Source organism: Bos javanicus, chromosome 8 (genome assembly GCF_032452875.1).
Source record: "Bos javanicus breed banteng chromosome 8, ARS-OSU_banteng_1.0, whole genome shotgun sequence".
Taxonomy (NCBI): domain Eukaryota; kingdom Metazoa; phylum Chordata; class Mammalia; order Artiodactyla; family Bovidae; genus Bos; species Bos javanicus.
In genome coordinates, this window is record NC_083875.1 from 59,907,187 (window position 1) to 59,925,971 (window position 18,785).

General features: G+C 50.5%; 1 protein-coding gene across 6 annotated transcripts; it reads right to left on the minus strand.

Annotated features, from left to right (window-relative positions):
* Positions 1-290: 290 nt before the first annotated feature.
* ATOSB (atos homolog B) lies at positions 291-12,274 on the minus strand. Of its 6 annotated transcripts, XR_009738276.1 has the most exons (10): positions 11,718-11,829; positions 4,271-4,414; positions 3,055-4,024; positions 2,856-2,914; positions 2,580-2,685; positions 2,301-2,459; positions 1,934-2,002; positions 1,675-1,850; positions 1,099-1,535; positions 291-948 (listed from the first exon to the last, which is right to left on the minus strand). XR_009738276.1 is itself a non-coding variant. In XM_061426847.1 (9 exons), exons 3-9 carry the CDS (start codon positions 3,946-3,948, stop codon positions 1,382-1,384), a joined length of 1,617 nt encoding a protein of 538 aa, XP_061282831.1. In that variant the 5' UTR covers positions 3,949-4,024; positions 4,271-4,414; positions 12,192-12,274; the 3' UTR covers positions 291-1,381. The 6 variants fall into 6 exon arrangements, 5 of the variants coding, with proteins under 5 accessions (XP_061282831.1, XP_061282829.1, XP_061282832.1 ...); XM_061426847.1 differs by lacking the exon at positions 11,718-11,829 and adding an exon at positions 12,192-12,274 and having other exon boundaries at positions 291-1,535; XM_061426845.1 differs by having other exon boundaries at positions 291-1,535.
* Between the last annotated feature and the right edge of the window lie 6,511 nt (positions 12,275-18,785).

Consider the following 18,785-nt stretch of genomic DNA (forward strand, 5'->3'; position numbering starts at 1 on the left):
ATCCTCATTTTACATATCAGAGTGCTGAAACTCAGAGGAGCTAAAATCATCAATAGAACCTGTATAAGAATCCAGATCTACATTCGAAGTTCAGCTTTCATGGCAGAACCTTCCCCATCACGCCACCCCATTATATGAAAAGAGCTAGACCAGACCCTAAGAATCATGGGGGTCTCCCCTAAACCTCCTGGCCTCACACCTTTTCCCTGGGAAAGGGCAGAGTCCCAGCTCCAGTTAGGTCCTCCCATCCCCATTCCCATGCTGTCCCCAACAGAATAAGTAAGGCTTAGTTCAAGTTTCCAAACAAGAGTTTATTCTTTCTTTTTTTTTTTCTTAAAAAAAAAAAAAAAAAAAAAGTACCAGGTGCGATTTTTTTCCTGGGTTGTTTTTTTTTTCAAGTTTCAGCAAATGTTTGTTCCCCTCAGCCCAGCCCCAGGCATCAGAGCTAAGGCTGGGTCAGAGTCTAGACTGGGGAATTGGGTAGTTGGTAACTACATGACTGAGTTTGAGGGGTGCCCCTCACCCCAACTGAGGTAGGTGGGTCAGAATCTGGCCAGGAAGGAGGAGGCACCCTAGTCCTTGGCCCTGACTCTGTACCCTGAACACCTTCCTCAGTCAGGACCCCAAAGCAAAGAGACACAGGCAGAAGAAGGAGAGGGACAACCGGAGTTTGGAGTCCTAGATGTGTGCACAACTGCATGCACACGCTCTCTCTCACATACATACCACACACACAACACACACACACACAAACATACACACACACAAGTTGGCTTTCAGGAGGGGTGAGGTCAGGGAAGTGAAAGGCATTGGGATGGTCAGGGGAAGCTGAGCCTTTGGCTGGTGACTCAGTTCTTCTGGGATAACTTCTCTGCTCTCAGCTGAGGGAGAATACTTCTCCCACAGCCCCCACATCAGCCTCTTCAACTCCTGAGGTTGGAGCAATATCTGAGAGTGGGAAAGGAGGGGGGGCAATGCCAATTATCAGGTTTGGGAGGTTACCAAGGCAATCCAATTTGAATAAATTATAAATTAAAAATAAATAAAATAATAAATGGCCCCTGCCCAGGACAGGGAGGCAATGCTGGCATGACTTGCCTGGGAACTTAGGACAACCTTGGGGTAGCTCCAGTTCCTCCCCACCGTCGCAGCCAGCCTGGGAAATCCCAAGGGAGGGGCCGACACGTGGAGGACCCAGAACAGGGCAGAGTGTGGTAAGGTCAGAAGCTTTAAACACCCAAACGGTCAATTTGGGCATGAGCATGTCGAGGGCTTTAATTCAAGCCTGAAGGTCTCTCGCCACCTCTCCAGGTATTCACTCTGTCCAAGATGGAGCAGGATGGGCAGGTCCTTGGCCCAGAGGGGTTCAGGGCATTGACAGTCAGGGCAAAGGTGAGTAACGTGGATTGTGAGGGGCCTCGGTCACAGCCTGCAGTTCGTAGGGGAGCCCTGTGTCCAGTTCCAGGCTCCGGCGGGAAAAAAGCAGGCGGATGTCGCCATGCAGGCTTAAGCGGCCTGAGCGGGAGCTCCGGAACCTGGGGGAGGACAGGGTGATCAAAGTAAGACTCCAGACTGATAAGAAGCGAGGGGAGATCCTATTCAGGAAGGACATACCTGGGTTGTGGAAAAGATACCTAGGCCTCCTGCCCAGTGGCCCCGGGGCCCTGTCCTCACCTGAGGTGCAATAAGTAGCAGAGGAGGCGGCGGGTGGGGCCAGCATTCCCCTCCTCACCCACAGGCACCAAAAAGAGGCGGTGGCGCAGGAAGGTCATATGGGCAGCAGGCATGTCCGAAAAGTCAAAGGTCACGAGGAACATCTTCACCACAGTCTGGTTGGGGTTAAATAAGGTCTGGGGACAGCACAGGCAAGGTTGGTAGGGTCGAGGGGATGATTTCCACTCCCCACTCCCAGTCCCCCTCGGGGAAAACTCACCACTTGGATGGTGCCCACCTTGGGCACGCTGTAACCCTTCCTCCCCAGGGGACTCAGGTCCACGACGCCCTGGGAAGGCCAAGGAGTTATCAGTCAAGTAGGGTGTGGGAGATCCCAGACCACTCATCCATCTCCACCATCTCTCATTCTGGGACTTGGCCCCTGCCCCATACAAGAGTTCTCTCCCACTAGGCCCTGACTCGTAGGTAAGAACATCTCAAGAATCCCTCCAGAGGAGTTCAACCACTGCTCTCCACCTGAGTGCCTTTTCCCAATAAAGTCTTTTGCATTGTTAATTGAAAAAAAAAAAAAAGAATACCTCCTGCTTCTAACCCCTCATGCCCTTTGGGTTGAGGTCAGGTCATACCAGGAAGGGAGCCGGGGCATTTTGCTCAGAAACATCAAAGAAGGTGACAGTGACGGGCAGCGTGACATGCTGAGGGCAGTAGGATCCACTAGCTCCAATCTCTGCTGTGAAGCCCTCAATGCGGCCGGACGGTGCGAAGCGTCCTCGCAGCAATGATTCCTGGGGTTAGGGTAGGGAAACATGTGAGAAAGATGCTATCTGTTTTCCTTATCTATCCAAGCCACATGCTACCATCCCTTCCTGCAAGACCCACCAATCAAGGAATCCAAAGGGAACTACCTCAAAGTTGCCCAACAGGGTACGGCTGACAGCAGGGGTAGGAACAGGGGAGGCACTGGGAGGGCTCAGCAGGCCTGGTCCCTTCCGGAGGCTTCGAAGGGAGCTCCTGGTAGGGGAGAGGACACACGAGTGGGCTGGTTGACTTGAGATGTTCTGGGATGTTTGCTATTGTCCTTTGGCCCCACCTAAGGCCCCTTCCCTGAGGTCCCCTTGCCTGGGGTTGGAAAGAGAATTACAGACTTCTGCCCCATTTTCAGGGAGAAGCAGGGCACTTACAGCTTCAGGCGACGGGCACCTTTCAGCCTCCGCCCCATGGGATTACAGTCTGTTGGGTCCTGTGGAGAGGAAAGATTAGGTAAGGACACTAGATAGAAGCCAGGCTCATCACAAGCTCTCATAGGAACATACCTCAAGCCATCACCTTTCCTCACACAGATATCCACGTAAGAGCAGACTACTTCCTCTCCTGGCTTACCAGCACAGGCTCCTTGGGCCCAGGCAGCAGGTGGCTCCAGAAGGGTGTGGCTTTGGCATCAGAACTGTTGGCAGCAGGAGGGTGGCCCAGGGTTCCCCGGCGCCTCCGAGGGGCTGGCCCCTCATCCTCAGAGCTGACATCCAGGGCTTCTCCAGCAGGAAGCAGCCTTCGCTTGGTGGGGCAGGGGCCTGGAGGTCCGGGGCCAGGGGGTGTGTGCTCGGGGCTGCACCCATTGGCAGTGCCAGGGGACTCCCTAGGCCAGGGGCTGCCCCCATTGCCCACCCCAGACACTAGGCTCTTACCCCCTATTTGTGCAAGACTGTGCAAATCAGTGTCAAGTGTGTGCAGCTGGCCTGGAGGGGCTGGCCCCAGGGACGACCCCAGGGACCCCTGTCCCCTTGGATCTGGGGAAGCCCAGTCTCTGGTGTGCAAAGTACTGCAGGAAGCATTTGATGGGGGCAAGGGGGAACTTCGGGCCCCCGAAGTCCAAGGTGAGGTGGAGCTACCTCCTTGTTCCACAACACAGAGGCCGTGATGGCAGAAATGTTGGCTGGCCACGCCCAGTTTCAGCCCCAGTCCCTCTGGGCCCAAGAGCCCCACAGTAGGTGGCTCTTCAGGGGACAGTCCCTCTCTGGCCCCTAGTCCGGGGCCTCTCTTCAGCTCCCTGGGACCCTCGGTAGGTGGGGCTGGCCGTTTCAGGGCCCTAGGAGGCTCAGAGGCACCAGCTGGAGGGGAAAAGATGGATACCTGGTAGACCCCGGGGGATGTCGCCCCCCCCGCTGGGCTGTAGCCCATGAGCAGGCCACCCTGGAGGGCCCCCTGCCTGACTGCAGGCTGCGAAGGGCCAGCCTCTGGCTCTGAGGATGGAGACGTCTCCGCCTGCACGTGGCGCATGAAGCCCTGCCTTCGGTCAGGGGGGACCCCCCCCACAGCCTTTATGCTGGGCTTGGGCTGGGGGGCCTGGGGACATCTGTGCAAGAGAAGAGAAGAAAAGATGGTGAGAGGAATCCATGAATCGTCTCCCTCCCAGATGAAATTCAGATCCTCCCCTGGACTGGAGAGGTGACCTTGTGAGGTTCCAGGGGGGTGAAGATAACTAAATGCCCCAGATGGACTGATGGAATACAGAGGACACGCTCAAAGCTGCTGAACAGGTGACCCGTTTCGCTCAGGTTTCTAACTGAATCTGCTCCCCCTCCCTCTCTCTGGCACTCACCCCGATGAAGAGGCCTTAAGCCTAGCTGTGTGTTCTCTCTTCCTGGCTGATGTCTTGCTCTCCTAGCTTGCAGTCTGGTCCATGCCTGCTGCACTGGCAAGGTGACTGCCACCATTCCGTGCAGCTCCTAGGCTCAGCTGGACCCTGAGGAAAGAAAAATGGGATAAGCCTGGCATAAGCCAGGATCTCTGGAGCCAGTGGGAGGGCTGCGCTCACAGAGTATACCCCAGGACATCCTCCTCCAGTTTATAGAGGACATACTCCTTCACAGTACCCCTGCAGAGACAGAAGCAGTAGTCTTGGGATCCAGGGCCCAGAGGGCAGAACTGGGTTGTACAAAGAGTCACAGAGTGGCAGGTCTTAGCTCATTGTAATAGGATGTGACAAGTAAGTTGAGGGAGGAAAACTACCTGTCAGGGCCACCAGCTGGGGGACTCCTGCCCTAAATGAGATGGGGGATGAGAAACCCCAAGATCCAAAAGACCATGACAACTGAAAGGTGGCCAAGGCAAGAATTCAACTCTCCTAGTCAAGGCCACTGAGTTACCCAACTCCTTCCCATCTACCTATCTCTAAAGGAACAAATGCCACTCCATAATTCTCAGGGCAGAGGTCTTATAAAAATATCCCCCCCCAATCAGGGCTCCTTGGAAGTACAAACCTCAGGCTAGCTCAAAGTGGGTCTTTCAGAGTTAAACTCCCAATTGTCCCCAGCAGTCTGTCCCTTTAACAGGAAGCAACAAATCTAACCAAAAACAAGTCTAGAGGGGGCAGGGTGTGGAGGAAGCACTGCTAGAAGACACTCTCCAGGGCCTGCCCCTCCCCCAGGCTCTGCAAACTAGAGATAAGGCAGTGACAGCCAGACAGCTGGAGTGCCTCGCTACTCCTCCCCAACACATCCAACACCCCAAAACTCAAACCACTGCTTTTCTGCCTGGGTACAAGATGGTCTTCACTAACTCGTCCACCCTCAGGAGCCCATATTGGGTGAGGGGATGTCAAATCAAAGGCTCTCTTCCTTCACAGGAGAAAACACTGCACGCAGGATCAAACTTATGCTTTGGTCAGTCGCCTTTGCTGCCTGCTATCCACAAAACACTTTCCTTTTCAGGGGGGAATGTCCCCCTATGCCTATCCAAGTCTTACCCTTCCTCCTTGGCTAGGCCAAATGCCATCCTCTCCATAAAACTTCCTCTGGCTGTCCTGGACCATAAATATTTGTCTCTTCTGAGACTTCACTTACGGCAGTGTCACTGTCTCCTGTAATCCTGCGACAGTTTTGCTTGCTCTTGTAGGTAAGACTGACTATGGGGTTCTTGAAGATAGGTTTTACTTGAATCCTCTGCCTGACTCCAGGCACGGGGTAGGCACATAGCAGGGCTCAGAAAAGTAGAATACAAGCCCCAGAGATCTGGGCAGCGGAGAGTGCAGAGAAGAACTCCCAACATGAGAGAAGCAGGGAGATTAATTGTATGAGGAGAATCAGTGACAACAGAAACGGGGGCGGGAGGCAGGGAAAAAGGGAAGCTTTGCATCTAGGGACTGAAAAGCTTTCCTACACCAAGTTCCCATCACTGCACCCTACACTATCCTGTTTCACCAAGTTCTCATTAGAACTAGAAGCCCTAAGAAAATTCTGGTTCCCTGTGGTGGGTGGGGTGTCTGGAAAGGGCAGGATGCCAATGGCAGCATTGTCAGAGGGTACAACCTGTACTCAACTCTTCCCTCCTTGCCTCTACCCACCCTGTACAGATTCAGGAAGGGCCTTTTCCTTAGCACTCCCACCCCTAGGTCATCCCAGCTGACCTCTTCAGCCCTTGCCCTGGGGAAGCATCATGATGACAAGATGCCCTACTTGACCCCAGCATGACTGGCATCTGCTCATTACCCCAGAGCCCTCTCAGTTCCTGTCCTGTCAATGAAAAGCTCTAAGACTCACTTCTCTGCCACCCAGCCAGTCTGGCTCTAGTCCATGGCTTCAAGCTGACTCATGGGGCAGGACATGGGGAGGGGGAGGGGCAGGATAGGCCAAATCTCACTCTGGGAAGGGGTGGGCAGCAGCTGGCATCAAACAGCTGTGCCAAGCTGTGGCTGGCAAGGACTACAGCTCCCAACATGCCAAGGGAGCAAGGCCAGAAAAAACAACAAGTCCCATAATACCATGGGGTCTGTACCTTCAGACACCTGCTAGGCCTGAGAGGTGGGATAGGTGGGTGTTGAGCTCCCAGACTTACCTTCCCTTTCCCTTCAGTATTAAAGATATCCATTTCTACCCTGATCACGGAAGGTGGCAAGAAGAATTCTTCATGTGCTTTCCACATTCACCCAGTTCAGAAAGAACTGCTACCAGCTGCTCTACATTTTGTCCCCCAGGCGTCTGCACAAACTAGGGAGGCCATTCCCAAGGACCACTACTGTGGGTAGGTAGGTTACCCTGTGCTATTTCACCAAACACCTTGCCTCTGGCCTAGAGCCCTCCACCCTTCCTGGAGAGGAAGCAAATCTTAGCACCTCCTCCAAAATGAGCCCAGGAGACTCACCCCAGCACCCGGGCTCTAGGACTCCTTGTTCTGACCGATCCCCCACCTCCTATTTAGCCTCCCAGGTCCTGCCTCACCTTTCTCCTCCTCACAACCTGGGACAGGCCCCATTCCCTACTGGAGCTTCGGAGATTTGCTATTTCCCCCTACCACAAACTCACCCCGTTCCCAAATTGGCTCCGCCGCGGCGCCGCTGCTCCGGGCCCTTCCGTCCAGTCCCAGTCCTTCCCCTCGAATGCCCGGTCCTCCCCGCCTCGGGCCCCCAACCCAGACAAAGGGTGGCTCAGGCTGAGTCCCGCTCTGCCAGGTTCTTCTCTGTCAGTTTCGTGTGCAACACTAGCGGGCCCTGGCGCCCGCAGCCCCCAAGCCGCTGCCGCGCCCCTCCCCGCGACTGTCCCTCCCCGTGGCCGCCCCGGCTCCGCGAAGCCGACTCCGCTGCCCCTCTGACTCACAGGCCATTTCCTACCAGCTGATGGGGCAGCCCGCCCCGCCCAGCTCCCCTCGCACCCCCGCTGCCGCCTTAGAGGCCGCCACGCCCCCCTCAAGCTACGCCCCCATCGCAGCGACCATACTCATTGGCCTAAAGGAGGCCAGCCTCCACACGACCTCACGTGTGAGGCACGCCCCCTTCAAAAGATGCCTGTCCATTGGCCCATAAGGGGGCAGGCCTACCTAGGGTTGCCCCGCCCATTTTAACCCCACAACTGCCTCTCAGCCTCTCTCAGCCCTGCCTTTTAACCCTTTCAAAGACGTCGGCCTCCCACTTCTCACCGCGCCCTTCCTCTTCAGAGGAAGGTTAATAGGACGGCCTAGGGCGTTCATAGACAAAGTTCGACAATCCCCAAAGTCAGCTTGCTCTTCCAACACTAGATTCCAAATATACCCACTCCCATCATCTCTCTGTGCCTTGCAAACCAGAGACCACAGGGCTGTTGAAGCTCAGGAAGCTTCCTTCGTGCCAGGATAAAAGGGTCTTGAAGTGGGATCTCATCTCCTTCCATTGAGAAATGGCATTCTTCCTTCTTTTTCTCTATATTGATGTTGTTTTGCCTTCATTAGAGGGCTTCAAGGGCTCCTGAGATAGGGATACATTTTAATTCAGGAACCTAGACATCATTATGTCTTTAAACTTTCATTTTGAGATCAAACTGCTTCAGTCTTTCTGCCAGTACTCTTTCTATTCATAAGCCCTTGTTCAAGGAGGCAGAGCACCCAGGAAAGTGGGATCGGAAGGCTTCTGCCCAGAGTAGGGGGAAATATGCCCAACTCTTGTGACAGAGCTCACCCCCATGACTCACAACTCCCTCGAAACTCCCCACCCTCCTCCTGAGTCACTGGGCCCCAAGCCCAGCTTAGACCCAACCAAATTAAGTGGCAGCAGAACCAGCATTCCTAATTCTTATTCTCTTATTACTGTAGCTCGCTAGGCTCCTCTGTCCATTGGATTCTCCAGGCAAGAATACTGGCGTGGATTGCCATGCTCTCCTCCAGGGTATCTTCCTGACCCAGGGATCGAACCTGCATCTCTTACGTCTTTCCTGCATCAGCAGGCAGGTTCTTTACCACTAGCGCCACCTGGCAAGCCCTATTCTTTAAATGACCAGGATGGAAACCTTTGCAAGGATTAGACATTAAGACACTTTTTAGAGGGACTGATCTATGGGCAAGCTAAGAAAAGAAACAGTCTTGTCTACTTTTCCCTCTGCACTTGTGAAGTCAGACAATTTGGAACTTAAGAGGTTGCTAAGACTGGGGTCTTCCATAGAAAAAAGAGGCAAACACCAGAGCCAAAAAAGGGAAGACCCAAACTGAGGCCCTGGAGAACTGGCATCAGGCAGGGCATGCTCCCTGGCCGTACCTTTGGAAGAGCGAAGTGAATTCTTTTGTAGTTCAGAAGGCACCAAAGCCCCAAGGTCCTTGTTTCTACCTTGCCTGTAGTGCAGGCCCTAAGGGCCCTGAAGTTGTCACTGGACAGTAGAATGAGGCTCTCCTCCCCTACTTCCTCCCTGTGCCCTAGACTTAGGAAGGACAAACCTGTAACAATTCCTCTAGCTTCCTTTCTCTTCACCTCAGACCAGGGGGGAAACCATGAAAAAGAAGTTGCCATGGACTGACTTCCTCGCTGGTTCCCTAATGCTAAGGAACAGGATTTAGGGAATTTTCAACACCCTGAACAAAGCTGCAGAGTACCAATCTAAGAGCCTACCTTAGTAAAAGCTTACTGGGAAGACAGGTAGACATACAACACTGTAGGAAAGAAATAATCCCTTGGTGACCCCACCTTGTTCTAACTAACTGCCAAGACCATAGGCCCAGACCTTAGTCATCTGCAAAAGCCTAGGGGCAGTAGTTCAGGGGGAAGGATCAAAGACATTCTAGGCCTCAGTGTGCTCTGGGAGAGCAAGCAGCGTTGTACAATCAAGAGGCTTTACCTAGCTGCCCTAAATTCTTACTCTGCTTTATTATTTTCATAGCAGTTATCACCAGCTGGCACTTCTCTTCAGCTCTTTCCCCCTCCCTCTCTTTTCTCTCCCCCTGCAGCCACACACACATTTCTTTCTCCCTGGGTTAGAATACAAGCTCCATGAGAGCTGCAACTCTGTTGTATTCATGCTAGTCCTCCCAGAATCAGTATCAGTGCCTGGCACATAATAGGTGCTCAATAAATGTTGGCTCAAAGAAACATTGACCCCTGGGCTGAGTGAAGAGTATTCAGAAGCTGCTACTGCTGCTAAGTCGCTTCAGTCGTGTCCAACTCTGTGCGACCCCATAGAGGGCAGCCCACCAGGCTCCGCCGTCCCTGGGATTCTCCAGGCAAGAACACTGGAGTGGGTTGCCATTTTCTTCTCCAATGCATGGAAGTGAAAAGTGAAAGTGAAGTCGCTCAGTCGTGTCCGACTCTTAGCGACCCCATGGACTGCAGCCTACCAGGCTCCTCCGTCCATGGGATTTTCCAGGCAACAGTACTGGAGTGGGGTGCCATCAGAAGACCTGGGTCCTAATGCCTGGTCTTTCACTATGAGACCTGGAGAAAATATCAGTCTCTTCTTTCTTAATTTCCAAATCTGTAAAATGAGTTTGTATAAACAATTACCACTGAGGCCTCTAGAACTCTGACCTTATACTGCTATCATCCTAATGGCTATTGTTCACTCTTAACCATTTTCTGAGGATGGGTCCAAGCATCTGGATGCTCTGCTGCTTGTATGGAAGCAGAAAGTCTATATACTCCAGCCCCTGCATAGCAAACCAATGCCCTTTCTCTTCAAGCCCCACCCACTCAAACAAATGCCTCAATCTTGAGGAAACTGGAGTGAGTCCACCCTAAGCCCGCCTCTCTGAGAGACAATCTGGGAAGCTGTGTTGCCATAGCAATCAGCTCCTCCTCAAAAAGGCTTCAGCCTGCCCTTCTTTACCCCACCCTACCCCTCGGCTTTGTCTGGCTTAGGCACCCCCTCCCTCCCCAGCCAGTCTCTCAGCCAGGGGAGACTGGCTTGGGGCCCCTTTCAGCAACACTGTCACTCTCATTCAGCCACTGTGTGGAAAGCAGGCTTTCTCACCCTCTTGCAGCCTGCCCAGGGGCAAAAAGAACTCTGGCACTACATCAAGTCGCCTCAGGGAATCAGAGACTAGGCCCTAGTCTGGTTCAGATAGTCAGATTCCAAGCCAGGAGGGTGGGGAGCCATTCCCTGTCCCTCCCCCAGTGGAGACTGGAACCTCCCTTCCCAGTTCAGCCAACAATACTGGCTCACCTCTCAAAGCATGCTTCGCAGACCCTCAGCATTTCTCACCATTTCCCTCTCCCACAGAAGCCCAGAATTTTTGAGGGAATTAGGGTTCCCTACCCAGGAAAAGGAAAAGTGTGCAGAAATCAGTTTGTGGCAAGTGGTAAAAATGTATCTACCACTCACTTGGGGAGCTGCAGGGAGAGACCTTGGTAGTAGTGAGGGTGAGGTCTGGGCCTTGCTGCTGGTTACCTAGGTCTCTGGCCAATGAGTACAAAGTCTGGGGCAGGGCACAGCTCCTAGACAGGCAAGGACCAGGCCAGGCCCCAGGCGAGGAAGGAAGTGGGAAATGAGCACACCCAGAGCTTAAGGGCAGGGCAAAGTGGGGGAGGAGGGGAAAGGCAGGGACTAAGGCAAGCTTCTAAGAGGAACAGGAACTACAGTGAGGGGCTACCCAGAACCTAAGGGGGGAAGGGTCTCCAGGGACACCAGCTAAGGGAAAAATATCCCAGTCTCATCCAGACAGATACAGTCACACAAGCTCTAGTAGCAAGTGGGGCCTGCATACTCTCTGAGTGCTCAGGCCTGAAGATGGAGTTAGGAGCAGAGGAGCCAGGAACACTGCAGACTGGCTTCTTCACCCCAGTAATCCCATCACCCTCATCCCTGAGACACAGTACAAAAACCTTTTCCTGGAATCTCTACAAAGCCTCCAGACTTTGTCAAGGCACTAAGGGTTCTTCCCTCCTCAGCTGGGGCCTGCAACCCCTTCCCCTCACATAGTGCCCACAGCCCCCATACCTTCTTCCTCCACACAGTCCCTCCCACACTCTGGACCACTAGCCCGTCTCCATCACACAACGCCCCCTCCACTTTCCCCTAAAGCGCTTTCATATCCCCTCCCCCTCAAGTATCATCTCCAACCCTTCACTTCACCTCACCCCTTCACATTGTACTTCCCAGCCTCACAAAGCACTCCCGCCCTTCCCCCACAAGGGGTACCGGAGAATGCACCTCTTAGCCCAAACATTGAGCCCCTCCCTCCTCCCCCAGCTGTTTTACTCCATCCCCACCCCAGCATTTCTCCAGATCTTTTCCTTCCCTGACGTGATCCTCCCGCCTCATGTTTACCCAAGCGCACCCCCGTACTAGTCCATTCTTCCACGCTCACCCGCCCCACACCTGTAGTTCCGTGAGTCCCGTTGCAACTGGGGAGGTAGTGGATTGGAGCAGTTACATAGCTGCCCTAGCTGCAGCCTCGGCCTGCAAACCTCGCCCCTTTGCTCCGAGCCCCGCCCCCGCAACGACACGACCCACCCTCTCCGTTGTCCCACCTCCCACCTTCCCCTGGCTCGTCCCCTTTCCTAGTTTCTTTAATTCCTGGGGCTCCTCCCCTGTAATTCAGGTCCTGCCCCTTTCTGGCTCCGCCCCTTCTCGTCTTCTTGGCGTCTCCACATTGAACCTCTGCTGGTCTTTCGTCCCACCCCGGTCCCCGCTTCACCCTTGATCCCCGCCCCCTTCTGGTCTTTGCCTTTCACTAGGATCCGCCCCCTCGGATTCCAGGCTGGCAGAACCGGTGCCAGGCTCGCTTCCACTGCTAGCCCCCTCCCATCTCGGAGCCTCTCCTCCCCCCACCCCTTCTCTGGCTGGCCTCACCCCGGCGCTGGCGCTGCAGCCCGGAACCGCTGGTTTTGATTGGCGGCGGTGGCCCCAGTGGATGGCGGAGGAGTCAAAGTGCTGGCTGCAGGTCGCCTGAGGGCCCACCCCGGACACGTGCGGCTTCTGTGATGACAGGTCTAAAGGGGCGGGGCCTCATCCCGCAGTGTGCAGCCTGGGCTGACCAGATCCGGCCGGAGATGGGGAGCCAGAACCTGCGCCAAAGCGCTAGCTTGTGGGCGCCCGAACCTGGTTGGAGCCCTCCCAGGCTTTCGAGCTGGTGTGAGCTGCCTGCGGAACTTGAGCCTCTTAGTGAAGGCGTCTGGGTTAGCGCGCGTATTTGCCCTAATAGGGGAGGTCTGTAGGGTTTGCAAAGTAGTGCAAAGAACTTCAGAATTCTGTGAAAATGCGGGAATCTGGTTGGCGGGGGTCTCAAGTCTGTGAGGAGGAGCAGTTTCTGTAGCCTACGGTGTGCAGGAGACAGGCAGTAAGAGTTAGGTCTGTAGCTGTGGAGGTAGGTCAGCGAGAAGTTTGTGAATTTTATGAGCCAAAGTAGAGCCTTTGCTTTGTATAAGTGTCGACTGAACTATGTGACTGTTACACACGTTCTGTAATTTCATTAGCGCCTGAGTCTTCAACTTCCCGGGAGCCCCACGAGTTCCCAAGATATGTCCAGGGGAGGGCGATGCTTACGAGCTACCGTTAGATGGCAGCCCAGGTCCCTTGCAGAGCTGAGTGGCTCTGAGCCCAGAGCCTAGTAAGCTTCTCGATGGAGCCGGAGGTATTGATGGCTGTGTGATGGACTGGACCTGGTAAAGTTATCTCGAAGTCTCAGATTCTTTAGATCTCTGTGACTTCTTTCTGTGAGTAGTTAACAAGCGGCTTTACTAAACACCAATGGTGCGCTAGGCAAAATGAAAAAAGAAAAAGAAAAAAATGTTCTGCTCTTACCGAACTACTCAGATTGTCTAATACTTCTATAATGCTCAGTTCAGTCTCTCAGTCGTGTCCAACTCTTTGCGACCGCATGAATCGCAGCACGCCAGGCCTCCCTGTCCATCACCAACTCCTGGAGTTCACCCAAACTCATGTGCATGAGTCGATGATGCCATCCAGCCATCTCATCCTCTGTCGTCCCCTTACAGAGGGTAAAATTGGAAGGGTTTGTGTAGTGGAAAAAGCTCAAATTTGAAGTCATTTGGTTTGGTAAGGACTCTAGACTAGCTGTATTGGGCAAATTACTTGATTACTAGCTAAATTTGGGTAAATTACTAGATTTAAAAAAACTTTTAAAAAAGGTTTTTATTATCAGGATCATTTTAAAAGTCTTTATTGAATTTGTTATAATATTGTTTTTGTTTTATGTTTTTGATGTTTTGGTGGGAGGCATTGGAATCTTAGCTCCCCACCAGGGATCCAACCCACACCCCTTGCATTCAAAGGCTAACGGCAACCACTGGACCACCAGGAAAATCCCTAAAAATAAACTTTTAATTTTAGAATAATTTTAGATTTACAGAAAGTTTGTGAAGATAGTATAGAAAGTTTCTGTGTACCCCACACTCAATTCTCCACTTTGTTCTCCACAATTGTTTAATAACATCTTACATTAGTATGGTACGTATGCTATAATTAATTAACCAATATTGATATATTATATATATCAATACATGTAAATAAGTATTTAAGATACATCCTAAAGGAGATCAGTCCTGTGTGTTCATTGGAAGGACTGATGTTGAAGCTGAAACTCCAATACTTTGGGCACCTGATGTGAAGAGCTGACTCATTTGAAAAGACCCTGATGCTGGGAAAGATTGAGGGCAGAAGGAGAAGGGGACGACAGAGGATGAGGTGGTTGGATGACATCACCGACTCAATGGACATGCTGCTGCTACTGCTGCTGCTAAGTCACTTCAGTCATGTCCGACTCTGTGTGACCCCATAGACGGCAGCCCAGCAGGCTCCCCCGTCCCTGGGATTCTCCAGGCAAGAACACTAGAGTGGGTTGCCATTTCCTTCTCCAATGCATGAAAGTGAAAAGTGAAAGTGAAGTCGCTCAGTTGTGTCCGACTCCCAGCGACCCCATGGACTGCAGCCCACCAGGCCCCTCCATCCATGGGATCTTCCAGGCAAGAGCACTGGAGTGGGTTGCCATTGCCTTCTCCACAGTGGACATGAGTTTGGGTAAACTCCGGGAGTTGGTGATGGACAGGGATGCCTGGCATGCTGCAGTCCATGGGGTTACAAAGAGTCTGACACAACTGAGTGACTGAACTGAACTGATACACTATCATTAAAGTCCATACTTTATTCTGATTCCCTTAGTTTCTACCTAATGTCCCATCCAGGATAACACATTAGGTTTAGTTTTCATGTCTCCTTAAACTCCTCTTGGCGTTGATATTTTCTCAGACTTCCTTGTTCTTGATGATCTGAACAATTTTATAGACAATTTTATTGATCAGATATTTCAGATGTTTTGTAGAATGTCTTTCATCTGCAATTTGTTTGATGTTTTTCTGATGAGGAATCTCTTGCAAATCCATTTTCCCGTTCTGTAGCTTGCCTGTTTATTCTCTTAGTGGAGTCTTTCAATGTGCAGAGGTTCTTTAACCTGTCCAGTTTACATCTTTTTGTTTATATTCAATGGTTTTTATGCTCTATTTAAAAAGTCTTTGTCTACTTGGAAATGAATATATTATCTTAGGTTATTGTCTAGAAACTTTATTATTTTACCTCTTATTTAATCATCTGGAATAGATTTTGTGTGTAGTGTGAAGCAGATGTCAAGATTCATTTTTCCCTCAGTTATTCAGTTGAACCAGAAACTTTTACAAAAACTATTATAGTACAATTTCCAAAAAGTTAAGAGCAAGATTCTTACAAGAAGATAGAATGAACATATGTCAAAGATAAGCAGGTAAAGCATGTGTAATGAGCAATTGAGGAAATTAGGGGTTATATTAGTCAGAGTTCTGGGTGTGTGTATATGTAGAGATACAAATGGAGAGGTTTTATTATAAGGAGTTGGCTCACAGTACTGCGGAGGCTGACAAGTCCCAAGCTGTCAAGCTAGAGACCTAGGATAGCTGATGGTGTAGTTCCAGTTCCAGTCCAAAGGCCTGAGAACCAAGAAAGCTGCCAATATAGTTACAGTCTGAAAGCTGGCAGCCTGAAGACCCAGGCAAAACTGATTTTTCAGTTTGAGTCCACTGGTAGGAAAAAAGACTAATGTCTCAGCTCAAAGGAAATCAGTCAGAGAGAAATTCTCTTCTTCAGTCCTTTTGTCTATTCAGGTCTTCCACTGATTAGGTGAGGACCCTCCCCTGCCCCACCACATTAGGGAGAGCAATCTGCTTTACTCAGTTAAAGTGGAAGTTGCTTAGTCCTGTCTGACTCTTTGGGACCCCGTGGACTATACAGTCCATGGAATTCTCCAGGCCAAAATACTGGAGTGGGTAGTCTTTTCCCTTCTCCAGGGGACTTCCCAACCCAGGTATCCAACCCAGGTCTCCGGCATTGCAGGCAGATTCTTTACCAGCTGAGCCACAAGGGAAGCCCTTCCTGAGTAAAGGAAGCTTTACTCAGTGTACCTATTCATATGTTAATTTCATTCAGAACCATCCTTATAGACATATCCAGAATAATGTTTGACCAAATATTTGGTACCCTGTGGCCCAGTTAAGCTGACACATAAAATTAACCATCCTGGGTATTCACAGGCATTTGAAAAAAGAATGCTAAAATGAGATTTTAGGTTAGATATAAAAGTAGTTAATGTCTACAGAATAGTAACACCATAACGTTTTCTAATAATCAAATCCTTTGCATCATCACCAGACAAAAATCTATTCGTTAACATACGACTTCACAGAGTTAGCCTTTATTTTTGTTTGTTTATCTATTTGGGGGGTGATTTCTTTTTTAAAAATTTATTATTGGAGCTTTACAATGTTGTGCTTCTGCTGTACAACAAAGTGAATCAGCTGTATCTATACTTATGTCTCCTTCCTTCTGAGCCTCCCTCCCACCCCGCCTCCCCTCCCGCCCCTCTTGGGCATCACAGAGCACCAAACTCAGCTCCCTGTGCTATATAACAGCTTCCCACTAGCTACCTATTTTATATATGGTGGTACACAGAGTTTGGAGAAGGCAATGGCACCCCACTCCAGTACTCTTGCCTGGAAAATCCCATGGACGGAGGAGCCTGGTAGGCTGCAGTCCATGGGGTCGCTAGGAGTCGGACATGACCGAGCGACTTCACTTTCATTTTTCACTTTCATGCACTGGAGAAGGAAATGGCAACCCACTCCAATGTTCTTGCCTGGAGAATCCCAGGGACGGGGAGCCTGGTGGGCTGCTGTTTATGGGGCCGCACAGAGTCGGACATGACTAAAGTGACTTAGCATAGCATAGCATACACAGAGTTAGCCTTTAATTAATAATAGATAATGACTAAAGCAAAAGTTTGTTGCCTGGGTAATCTTTGGCTGCCCCTGCTGTCTTTTCTTTGCAGCATTTCCAAGTTTTGGATGATTTTTATTAACAAAACAACCCTTTCCCCCTTTTCTATGCAATGTCTGTTTTTCATAAAACACATGTTCATAATATATGATGTGTTCCTGTCCCTCCTTGCACCATTGTCGCACTGTCTTAATTACTGTGTTGATATGTGGTGGTGCATATCCTCCAACTTTAAGATCATAAGATTATATTGGCTATTCTCAGCCCATTCCATTTCTATATAAATTTTAGGATCAGCTGACCAGTTTTCATAGACACACATACACATGCCTATCTTCTAGGATTTTTATTAGGACTGCATTAAATGTACAGATAAAACAGGTTTTTTGTAATTCTTTGTTGTTCCAAATAATGTCAACATTCCCTTATTTAGTAAGAGTTGCATCCGGTCCTATCACTTCATGGGAAATAGATGGGGACACAGTGGAAGCAGTGTCAGACTTTATTTTTGGGGGCTCCAAAATCACTGCAGATGGTGACTGCAGCCCTGAAATTAAAAGACGCTTACTCCTTGGAAGGAAAATTATGACCAACCTAGATAGCATATTCAAAAGCAGAGACATTACTTTGCCAACAAAGGTTCGTCTAGTCAAAGCTATGGTTTTTTCTGTGGTCATGTATGGATGTGAGAGTTGGACTGTGAAGAAGGCTGAGCGCCGAAGAATTGATGCTTTTGAACTGTGGTGTTGGAGAAGACTCTTGAGAGTCCCTTGGACTGCAAGGAGATCCAGCCAGTCCATTCTGAAGGAGATCAGCCCTGGGATTTCTTTGGAAGGAATGATGCTAAAGCTGAAACTCCAGTACTTTGGCCATGCCAAGAGTTGACTCATTGGAAAAGACTCTGATGCTGGGAGGGATTGGGGGCAGGAGGAGAAGGGGACGGCAGAGGATGAGATGGCTGGATGGCATCACTGACTCGATGGACGTGAGTCTGAGTGAACTCTGGGAGATGGTGATGGACAGGGAGGCCTGCCGTGCTGCGATTCATGGGGTCGCAAAGAGTTGGACACGACTGAGTGACTGAACTGAACTGAACTGTGAAACTTTACAAGAATCTTCTCACTTTAGGACCAACGGAAAAATAATAATTTGGTGACTCTAAGCACACTGATCTTTTAAAACAGAACAAGGAGATTTTATTTTGCCAAGTAGACTTTCTGGGTCAAGAAGTAGAATATATATTTTAAGGCATTCCAGTGGTTTTAAATTTTCACATACTGAGTTTGAGTAACAGAGTGATATTCAAGTAGAGAAACCTCGTGGGTTATTAGACATATAGAGGAGAGCAGTCTGAACCAAAGATAAAGATTTGGAACCTACTGACATATATAGATAGCTGTGGGCAAGGTTTAGAGTTTGAGGAGGAGGAAAAACAAAGGAGACTTGAAAAACATGGAGACTTGAGGTTCTACTTCACATCTGTATTACATAGTTTGAAGAAGAAAATGAGTCAGAAATAGTAAATTAAGGAGGAAGAGGGCTCTAGATCTTATGTATGCGTGTGTGGTGGACATGCCAGCAGGTCTTGGTTTGTGCCAGAGAGCTCCTCATGGTGCTTATGACCACTGGGCAGGTCTTAGTCAGTCCTGAGTTCCTTCTCCCCACCACCTGCCCCTTCCAACTCCACTCGCCCCCATCCACTTACTCCCTCTCTCCCCAGCATTACTAAAATCTTTGTGTGTTTTGGCTCTTGGAATTGGTAACTGTTCTCTTTTTGCCAGATGGGGTTGATTATCTCCAGAGGATGAGTTTGCCCATCTGTTCAGGTTCATAAAGATGTGAATTGAATTTCGACTTTCTTTTAGGATTTTTTCCTACCATACCCTGTGTGCTTGGCAGCATTATGCCGTGTGGATCAGCCTTCAGCCCCTGACAGCCATTCCTTCTCCTTCTGTCCATACAGCTAGGCCCTGGGAGCCCTTGGCTCAAAAGACAGATGCTTTGGGAATTCTCTGGCAGTCCAGTGGTTAGGACTGTGTCGTTCCACTGCAGGAAGCCTGGTCGGGGACCTAAGATCCCTGCAGCTGCACATGTGGGGAAAAAAAAAAAAAGATGTTCTGTATAGTG

Excerpts from the sequence above, each read along its gene's own strand:
- ATOSB (XM_061426847.1), bottom strand. The coding sequence starts at position 3,948 with ATGCGCCACGTGCAGGCGGAGACGTCTCCATCCTCAGAGCCAGAGGCT. Across the intron at positions 2,003-2,300 it reads ATGCCCCGGCTCCCTTCCTG|GGCGTCGTGGACCTGAGTCC; the intron begins GTATGACCTGAC and ends TGGCCTTCCCAG. Across the intron at positions 1,851-1,933 it reads AGGTGGGCACCATCCAAGTG|ACCTTATTTAACCCCAACCA; the intron begins GTGAGTTTTCCC and ends TGCTGTCCCCAG.